General features: G+C 31.4%; 1 protein-coding gene across 3 annotated transcripts in view; it reads right to left on the bottom strand.

The window, feature by feature from the left end:
* The window catches only part of LOC106468150 (N-acetylgalactosamine-6-sulfatase-like), a 76,347-nt gene extending 66,822 nt beyond the window's left edge, over positions 1-9,525 (bottom strand). Inside the window, exons 1-5 of one of the 3 annotated variants that reach the window (XM_013928560.2) lie at positions 9,304-9,525; positions 6,660-6,783; positions 5,409-5,483; positions 1,146-1,248; positions 391-534 (exon numbers count right to left, since the gene is read on the bottom strand). In XM_013928560.2, coding sequence (XP_013784014.1) covers positions 391-534; positions 1,146-1,248; positions 5,409-5,483; positions 6,660-6,783; positions 9,304-9,393 — 536 coding nt within the window. In that variant the 5' untranslated portion in view covers positions 9,394-9,525. Of the gene's footprint in view, positions 1-390; positions 535-1,145; positions 1,249-5,408; positions 5,484-6,659; positions 6,784-7,635; positions 7,703-8,833; positions 8,956-9,303 lie in introns of those variants that run through there. The other 2 variants (XM_022396454.1, XM_022396453.1) reach the window with 2 other exon arrangements.
* Between the last annotated feature and the right edge of the window lie 1,111 nt (positions 9,526-10,636).

The raw sequence follows: 10,636 nt of genomic DNA, 5'->3' as shown, positions 1-10,636 counted from the left end.
CTCCCTTACCTACTTAATTACTAGACTCCGACCTACTAACACCAAGTACACCACGTACTTTACGTACACTTAGAATTACTACTATGTTACTGTAACTAGATCATTAACAGTATAAATGTATATATACAAGCTGGTTAAGAAAAATCCTTTTTTAAAGAAACTTCCTCATAATTTGCTTCTTTACTTTTAAGGCTACTTAAAAGACAAGGACTCAAAAGAAAAGACACTGAACTTACACATGCACATATCAAACCTATTCTATTAAAATGATGTCTAATAGCATACAAGCTGTTTGCAGATGGTGAGAGAACTATATTTTATTTGTTAAAAATGTAAATTTTTTTTTTAAATAAAAGTTATTCACTTGATTGCACATAAAGTATTACATACCTTCCAATCATTTCATCATTCCTGAAAACAGGAATATTTGGAGTTGATTTGTCATTATAAGGGCCAAAGTGACAGTTGGATGATCCAAACCATTCATGAAACCCATGTTTTAATGGTAGGTACTGAGCTTGGTGTCCAAGATGCCTGCAGGTCAAAATGGTGGTGAACAAAGAAATACAATACACAGTATATTTTATAAACAAAGTAAGCTTTCTACTGAGGATGTAAAAAAAGAAACTGAAACTTTTAAATTCTATATTCTTACAACAAAGGAAAAGTTTCAGATATTACAAAGATATAGTTCATACAATATTTAGTGTGAAAGAAAGACTAAAACCTGCAATGAATTTTACAGTTAAAATAAAAAAAATGCATTCATAATATTATTTAATAACCAAAAGGGTAATCATGTGTGACAAAAAATGTTTTTGCTTTATCTAAACAAACAAACGAAAAACTAGCCTGTGAAAGCATATAATGCGTTACTACAGGCAAGCATCCTTCAAAGGCTTACATACTAACACTTTTCGTTATTCACTAAAACAAACCTTACCAAACAATCAAACACAACCGACTTGTAGGCCTAGGAACTTTCTAAAATAAGTTTTAGATAGTGTGTAACAATTTAATTTTAACATTATAAGTTTCATCCATCAACTACAATTTGATGTGAACACTCTAAACCACCACAAGTGGAAAAAGCTATCACCATTTCAGTCACCTAACATTCTTCAAAATCTTTAATGAATACGTACCATTTGCCAACAATTTTATTTCGATATCCAGCTAAAGCTAAAAGTTCACTTAGCAATAGCTCCCTGTCTGAGATTCCTCCCACTATTTCCTGAGGTGTATAACCTAAACATAAAGTTAAGTTTCAGTTGATATATAGTACCATATAATACAAAAAATACAAGTTCTCCTTCTCTTCATTCGTTTCACTAAATTCACGGCTTTTCCCAGATGCTGAATCAGCCATTTAGCTATATATTGCTCTACCCACCTAAGTTATTTATAATTCATTAATTCCTTTCACCTTGCATGATATCAAATAATCAGTCATTAGTTTTACTATTGGTATACATCACACGCAGCTCTTAATATCCTTCATTCCCTAATAGGACTAAACCTTAATTTTGCACATTTCTGAGCACCCCCGGTTGTCAAACAAGCCCCTTCGGGGCTTGTTTCATTTTAAACCTTAATTACTGCCAAGAAGAGGTGGAATAGATAAAAAATACTTACATTATGGCAGAAGATTTGTTTAATTAAAGCTCCACAAGGGCTAGCTGTTCTAGCCTTTCCTAAGTTAGAAGCAACAGACTAGATGAAAGGCACCTAGTCAACCCCACCTATCTCCAATTCTTTGGTTACTCTTGTCAAACCAAATATGGAGATTTTACTGCCACTTTCACAATGCACTCATGGCCCTAAAGTGTAATATTTGTATTATTTGTTTTAGTGGTAATGGAACATGAACTATGAAACCTCAGATTTACAGTCTGGTATGCTAACTACTGGGCCACCCTCAGCCCAAAAGGTAGAAAGAAAGATGAGGGAAATACTGAGCATTTCATAGATACCAACTGGAATAATTTTATGGAGGATAAGCTTGTGGTAGAATACTCTATGGTTGAAGAGGAATAAAGAGATTTCTTACATGTTCTTTTGCAATACATTTATGAGCCAACAACATATCTTTTATTTTATTAAACTAGATGAGAATGCTGTATAAGTGATGGAGTAGCTATTAGTGATAGAAAAAGAGTCAAACTACTAAAATTCTAAGATTAATATCAAGGTTTCTGTCAACAAAAAAAAATGTTAAAAAAAACAACAACATGAAAGTACAGACGTATCAGTTTTATCAGTGTTAGTATCAAGTGGCAAAAATTATATCGAATTTTGTCATAAGCACTCGTACACTGGTATAGGAAGTTTTTTTTCATACCTAATCAACTTTCTAAAAAGGTTTTGATATGTTTTTGCTGTTTTTTCATTAAGGGCATTTCTTTAGACATTGTTTAATAATGACTTACAGAAATCTTTTGAAAGTATTGTTTAATAAAATATTATCATCATGGGATACATGAAGAGATTACAATAAAGAAAGTAGATGGTGGTTATAAACTGGTAGTTTTATAATTCGATAAATGTGACTAGTGGATTTCTGAAGATCTTTTGGGAAACTGCCATTCATTAGTTATACATAAGATATAGGTAGCAAAATAGGATGTAAGTTAGTTTATTTTCCTGATGACTAAAAATAGTTTGGAAAAGAGATAATAAAAAGAATGTTTTGGATTCGTAAGAATCTCAATAAGATTAGTGAGCTGTTTTAATTCAGGTGGATCTTGAGAGGATTAATACACTGTTTCAGAAGGAACTTGGGGATTAGTGAGCTATTTTATTTCAAAAGGATCACGAGAAAATAGTAAGCTGTTTTAGAAGGAGCTTGAGGATCAGTGAGCTGTTTTGATTCAGAAGGATTTTGAGGATTATTGAGCTGTTTTAATTCAGAAGGATCTTAAGAAAATAGTGAGATATTTCAGAAGGATCTTGAGGATTAGCAAGCTGTTTAAATTCAAAAGTATTTTGAGAGGATTAGTGAGCTGTTTTGATTTAGAAAGAACATGCAAGATTAGTAGATGACTGAGTACTTGAAATTGTATTTCAATATAGAGCAGGGTAAAGACAAATAATTGCCAAGTGAGAAGAAAGTTGGTACTGTAAAGAATTAAAAAAAAATGGGTGTGCTTATTATGAAAAGACAGATCTTTGGTACAGTATCTGTATACTGTAGTAACTAGAGCTAACAAGACATTAACTTCTATATACAAAAATGTTAATATTTATAAGCATAAAGCTACTATTACTTTATTTTATAAGACTGTTGTTAGACCTCACACTCAGTATTGTGTTCATGAACTTCACATGTGGTCTTCTTACTAAAGAAAAGTTATCAATATGATTTAATGGATAGGTTAAAAAATTACTTAAATGATTAAAAAATATGAAAGTTCTGTCTAGCTGCCAAAAGTTACAGCCCAGGAGGCCCTTTATCAATATCAGAACACATAAGTATAGCTGGATATGAATCTGAAATGCTATTCTTCAAATATCTAAGTTCAAATCAATACTGCAGAAATTAAAAGAAAAATAAAAAAATTGCAGACTAGCATGACTTTTACTTTGATTATTAAACTTATAAGAATCTTTTATATTTTGTTTTTCATTCCAAAATGATCCCTATCAGTCAAATGGCTTTTTGACATATTGTTCATTCTCATACATGCTGTCATTTCTATGAAACATAGTTTACAATCAATGAAATATTTCTACAAGTTACTCTTCTTAATTTTTATTGAAAATATTTCATAATTATCGACAGTTAAAAGTTAAAATCAATACTTCTGGAAAACTATTTGGGATGAAAGCGATGTTATAATGCTAGGAGACAAACAACATATTCAACTAATTTTTAAAACATATATACATATAAAAAACAAAAACAAATATAATTATATAAAATCTAATTATGAAATTAAATCACAGGTAGTTGCTTCAAATACATGTTTGGCACCTGTTTAGGTGTTACAGAAAAGACAATTACGAGCATTCTTCACCATACACTCACAAAACATTTTTCTGTCATCTCTGTGATTAATTTAATATTCATTAATTCATACTACAGAACCATGAACACTACATGGATATAAGTATCTTATCCTAGGGAAAACTGCTTTAGGTAGTCTGTGCTTCATTCAAAGGACATGACTGAATCACAGAAACAGTTCATATAACTTATGTTAATATGTTTTACATTACATGTAAAGAAAAAAACCTAACATTCTCATACACAATATAAAAGCATTTTAAAGATAATATATGCTTTCATACAGTTTCACACATTTATATTCCACTTCAACATACATCACAATTTTAACCAAGTGATATATATATATATATATAACCATAGCAATACCACAAACATATCTATATTTAGAAAAGATAGCATGATTGTATTGTTCTTGAGCCAGAGCTATAATAATCTCCTGTTTTTTGGTTCTTTTATTTCCTTATATTAAAAAGAAATCCTTTAGTACATTTCATACACAGATAAATAAGAAAGTAAATAAATAAGTTAAGAATGTATATCATTTGTTTTAAAATATCTATTCTAGTGAGAAAAGTGACAACTATTAAACTTTCATATCAAAGACATTCAACTCCAAGAAAAACCTTTTAATGATCAACTGACACTAAAGTCTAAATCCTACCCTGTTTTTTTTCAAAAATATTTTACAAGACAATCAATAAATCTCTTTGCTAAGTACCATTTTTAATAAACATATTATAAAACAAAAAAATTAAAAGCATTCAGTCAAGTATAGTTATAGAAATATAAACATTATCCTGTACTTTACCCATGAAAAATAACTGATACAGTAACAGATCCCTTTTCCTGAACATATTAGGAAAAAAGTAAAATGGAACTATTCACACACACACATACAAATCTATGCAATCAAAGGTTAATGTATCATAAAAAAACTGAAATGTACAAAGAGAAAATATTACTAGTATTAATTTATTTTATACGCTGAGTCACTTCATATGATGATCATAAAGTCAAGAACTATGTCTGAACCCATTGGAGAATATATTCTTTCTCAAATATAGTTTTGCTTACTTTTATATAGTATGGGCTACAAAACAGGCTTTCAAGGGCATGATGTGGCACACAGTCCTCCTATCAAGGGATCAGTCTTATATACTATCATAAGATACTCAATTTTTTGATACTGTGTTACACAACACTCAAGTATGTACCACATAATTTTCATAATTTAAATCAATGAATGTTCACAAGTTTTTTGATAATAATTATTATAATACATTTTAAGATAGGGGTTATTATGTTCCTTTGTTTTATAATGTAACATATGCTTTATGATGGTAGATATGGTAATATAAAAAGTTTAAGAAATGTGGTTGATTTCCATACTAAAACTTACCATTTCTTGCATGTGCATTTGTTGTATAGAAACCATTCCTAAGTGGTAGTCTTCCAGTTAAGAGAGCTGCTCTAGCTACACGCACAAAATAAAAATTGCTGAAAAATTTAAATCCATTTTCTATTATTCGATTTAATTCCACAAGAAAACTAACTTCCATTACTTAAATTGATGTTCTTATTTTATTATGATTAGACAACAAGTAATGGGTGCCTTTCAACTCCCTAAACAAAAACATATTTTAGATTATGTTGGTCTGATTTGTTAACAAAGATTAAATAAAGTGCTTTGATTAAGAAGCTGATAAAGTACTTTTCTTGGTACATTTTCTCTAATCTTTGTTGTTGTTTTTCACAAAAGGTGAGATGCAAGTTCAAAATTCAATACCAGAATGGTACTTTTATTACTCATCTCCTGCTTCAGAAGTTGTTGTTCATAATAAATCTGATTTTTTAAAATCATATTCTATGAAAGGAAGGTAATATAAAAACAAACATACAACTTAGTTAACATAAACAACATAATCAAATCCCTGGACCAACAAAATGCAACTACCTTTAACTGTTATAAAGTGAATGCAATCAAAATCAAGGACCAACTTATAAAGCTGGGTGATTAACTCAATTGATAGTGGATTTAGTGTCATGTAAAATAATGAATTAAACTGACAAATGGCACAGAAGTAATCAACTAATCCAGATTAGTTTTTCTGGTTATTACAACTATCCAAAGATCAAAATATTGTCATTATGATTTCTCAAGGTTGTTCAGCTTAACTGATCAGTGTCAAGACTCACAAAACTAAACTAACCATTTGTTTCCAATTATTACTATTTTTGATTATTCCAACTATCTAGGTCTCATGTGAGAATAATAAATTAATTGAATGTAATTGATTAATGAGCCCAACAATTAAATGGTTAGCAAATAAAATAACTGTGCAGCTCTACCAACGTAGTGTAAATACCTTCAACTGCTATATAGCAACTTACAATATAGGCCTATTACTGTTAAAATGTACAATGGTAAATTCTCTATTCATTAAAGAAATCAATAACAAATACACATTACGTTTAAATTTATCTGTATTTAGATGTCTTGCTGTTGTTGTTACTGTGGTCTAAATAAAGAAATGAAAACAAAGAAAAAATTAAAATGTTACATTATTTTAAGATCTCCAAAATATTCCAGTCTTTCGCCCACCATATGGAAAAAACATGACGACAGAATTGAAAACTTTTTAACACTCACATGGTGAGCATAATGGGTTTGCAGTATAAAAATCTGGAAACAACATTCCTTCAGAAGCCATTTGATCCAAGCGAGGGGTCTCTTTGCTTGGGTGGCCAAAAACACCCAGATCACCCCAACCCATCTGTAACAAAAAATATATAAAGCATATAATTGTTTAAACTATTAAACACTGCCATACAATCATAATAACTTTACTATAATCATACTTGTACATCTAATTCTGGTTTTTATTGTTTTAAATAAATCAGATTTCATCCTATTCTTCAATAACTACAAAGTTCACATTTTCCTTAACTGAAATTGTATTTCAGATAGATTCTCACCTTTCCAAAGAACAAATACTTAATACTTTGCAGCCTGCTAAAACATTTTGTTACACATGCCAAGCCTTTGAACAAAACCCCATGTGTGTGTGTACTGCAGCAGTTTATGATACAACCAGCATTGGACTATATCCTTCTACCAATAGGAGTGGGACACATCCTCCATGTGCAGCAATAATCAACCATTCACTTCTTTAAAGCCTCTGGGAATACTAGAGAATGATGCCTGGAGGGAGATGAAATTCATAGGTGGTAGCAAATGCAATATGGTTTAATGTGACACACAAGTGTTGGTGGGGTCAACCATCCCTGCTTGCAATATCTCATTCAGGGGATGTTGACAGCTAGAAGGGCTATGAGATGACAAAAATGATGGGAGGTTACATAAATAAAAAAGATGAAAATAGTATCTCTCATAAAGGAATAGACAAGTCGGATGATTTGTTTAATTCAGTCAGTCAGAGTCGGAAGAAATAAATCATGATAAGAGGAGTAATCACACAGCAAAAAATAAATAAAAAAAAATTTGATTGCCTCAGAAGGAAGCTACATGAGTGAAATAATAGCAAACTTCCCAAAAAAGGCCAAAGGAGATGATCAGGGTCTGAAAACTTGTACATATTAGAATGAGAAAAAAATCATCTTATTACCCTTCCAAACAGCCTAAGTCTTGAGGAGAGATCTAGGGATAAAATCATCCTGTTCCTGTGGTTAAGAGTGCAGGATGCATCCAAGTCAAACATATCAGAACAGCATCTCCCACTAGCAAGAAGAAAATATGCCTTAAGAATGAAGATGGTACAGGGAACAGATAGCCAAAAGTTTGAATGAAGGACATGTAAGAGATCTAAGAATTAATTACAGTCTGGAAGAGGAACTTGATGAAGAAGTTGACTGATTAGAAAGACTTAGAAATTAGGATTTATAGATCCCACCAGGCCCTGTAAAGGCTTGTTTTCCATTCATTTATTGGTGTTGACTTTTCTCCCTCTCTGGTCCATGCATAGAAATGGCCATACCTTCACTTATAATTCCTCTATATCATGTTAAAATTAATAACAACCCTATGTAACATTTGCTAAATTAAAGATGCATAATTAATTCAACCCTCTAAAGTAATCACCTTAACTAGTGCAGGACAAAGGAAGATGGAATATCGTCAAGCACCCCAGACGTTTAATAGTTTGACCATAAAAGCTGAACATCAAACTACTTTCATCTAAGTTCCTACCAGGATTTGGAAGACTTACAAAAGGTCCTTAAGAACAACTGGCAAAAGAAAAGGAGAATGGCTTTTGGAATGAGTTGCCTTCAAATGTGGTGGATGCAGTTAATTAAGGGAGTTTAGGGGAAAGCTTAATAAATACTTGAATGATAAATGCTGGTTTTGAGTATTTTATTTTTATTTTGAAGTTTAGTTTAGTAGATGGGACGGTCCCTTGTTGTTGTTAACTCACGTGTATGTACGCATAAGTAACTTTATAGGAGTTTAAGAGAAGGGTTCATGAATAGCCAAGAGATTACGGCTAAGTTTAGAGATTAGTTTCCTTTTTTTTTTCTTTTTTTTTTATCAGACCACTTAATTTCTCAATCACATAATTTACCTTAATATTTTAATATGTTATAACTTAAGTAACCCTACAACCCCAAAGAAAATCCAATAAAAGGGCCAAGTTCTATTCAGGACTGTGTAAAACTGAAAGCCCTACAACTTGAGTACAACTAAAGTTACATTCAAGACTTCAACATGACATCCACTTACATTATTATCACTTAAAAATAAAGATAAGCCAAATGAAAACTATCTTGAAATTGAAGTTTGCAAACAAACACCATGACCATGCTCACCTTGCAATCACACTTTATCAGTTCATGTGTGTATGTACATACTATGTTAAAATTGTTATTCACTGCATAAAATCTTCAATACAAATTACATAACATTTGCAGATCTTGATTTCAATCTTCAAGGCACTGGAGCTAACAAAACTATAGCGTATTTACTATTTGTAAGTTGTATGATTTGATATAACAAAAAGTGCACATATTATTACTATTAGTGAAAACGAGAAAATTCATGATTTATATTAATTTTTTTAACAGTAGCAAAGAGAAGAGAGAAAAAAATAAATGAAAATTTATCACAAGAATGGAATAAGTTTTGCTTTTAGCTATAAAGAAATTTAATTTCAATACATTAGCGTTAACAACACTAACAGTGTAATTTGTGGTAGTCTGCGTTCTAGTTCTACACAACTTACATTACGTAGTTGTACTTTTAAAATAATTTATACTGTGAAAATAATTAGTATACTTACATCGTCCATGAGCATGATAAGGATATTAGGGCGAGAACATTCAAACTCAGAAAAGAAGGAAAATAAAAGAAATCCCACCAAAATTATCATTTTGGGTACCTTACCGGTATTCTACTACGATAAAACGAACTAAATTATTAAGCCCAGGTTCATGACTTAAACATAAAGGTCAACTGAATTCTAAAAGTTCGATTTTCTTGCTTGTCATAGATTATCTTTGAATGGAAAATAATGTAAACGCCAAAGTTTTGTTGTCTGGTTCAGTGTAACAAGTGATTACAAGTGTTTTGATGCACTGTCATAATCATAACGGTTAGTATTACTTTATAATGAAATATTTGTATATATATTATCTATTCATAATGTTCTGGTTAATACTCTTTTTTTTTTCTTCCAGAAAGGATTAATTGAAGTTCCAGCCTAAAACGCTTTTCTTTTTGTAGTAGATGTAATTGTGCGAAAGCCAAGACACCGGTGGGTTAAAAGTAAGCCTCTAGACTTATCCAGGGGTTCGATTCCCTGTGGTAGACAGACCATAGATAGGCCATTGTGCAGCTTTGCGCTAAAAATCAACAACAACATTAAAAACCAAAAGTGGTTTAAGAAGTACATGAAAAGAAAAAGACTATAACTCGAAGAAAACATACGAGGATTTTATTTGTTTGTTTTTAGAACAAAACCACATTGGGCTAGCTGCTGTGTCCACTGCAGGAATCGAACCCTGGATTTTAGCGTTCTAAATCCGCCAACTTAACGCTGTCCCATCAGAGGCAGCTAAGAGGAATTGGTCATTATCTATACATATTATAGCCAAATGTCTGTCTGTCACTACTTGTATCTCCTGAACGGTTAAGCGTAGAAAAATAGTTGTATATCAAAATGTTTATTTTAAAGAGTACATTACAGGATTAATTATTTTTGGCAATTCCTAAAATTTCATATCGACATCAAACATCGAACCGTCAGTCTTAGTATGTGCTGAACGGCCAATCTGAGGAAAAATCTTATTAAGAACAAGAACGTTTCTTCTTTTATAAGGGAATTTTAAGAATAAAACGAGACTTCCTCCGTCGACTGATTAATATATTGTTACGACAACGGAAGTCATGTGACGCTAGTAACACGTCATGAGCTTCTTGAAAATTCATGTCCGTTCGTGAAGCCTAGAGTGTCTACTAGATGTGCGGTATTCTTGTATAATAAGACCGGTAAGAAGTGACGACAAGAATGGAATTGAATTGCAGACAGAGATAGAGACGGACAATTGAGTCAAGCGCGTGAATCGTTCGTTGTGAATTACAGTGTGTGTTTAAGTTATAGCGTGACAATATTG

This window comes from Limulus polyphemus, unplaced genomic scaffold (genome assembly GCF_000517525.1).
Source record: "Limulus polyphemus unplaced genomic scaffold, Limulus_polyphemus-2.1.2 Scaffold2891, whole genome shotgun sequence".
In the NCBI taxonomy this organism is placed as follows: Eukaryota; Metazoa; Arthropoda; class Merostomata; order Xiphosura; family Limulidae; genus Limulus; species Limulus polyphemus.
Note: the sequence above shows the minus strand (reverse complement) of the source record. Positions and strands in the feature narration are given on the sequence as shown.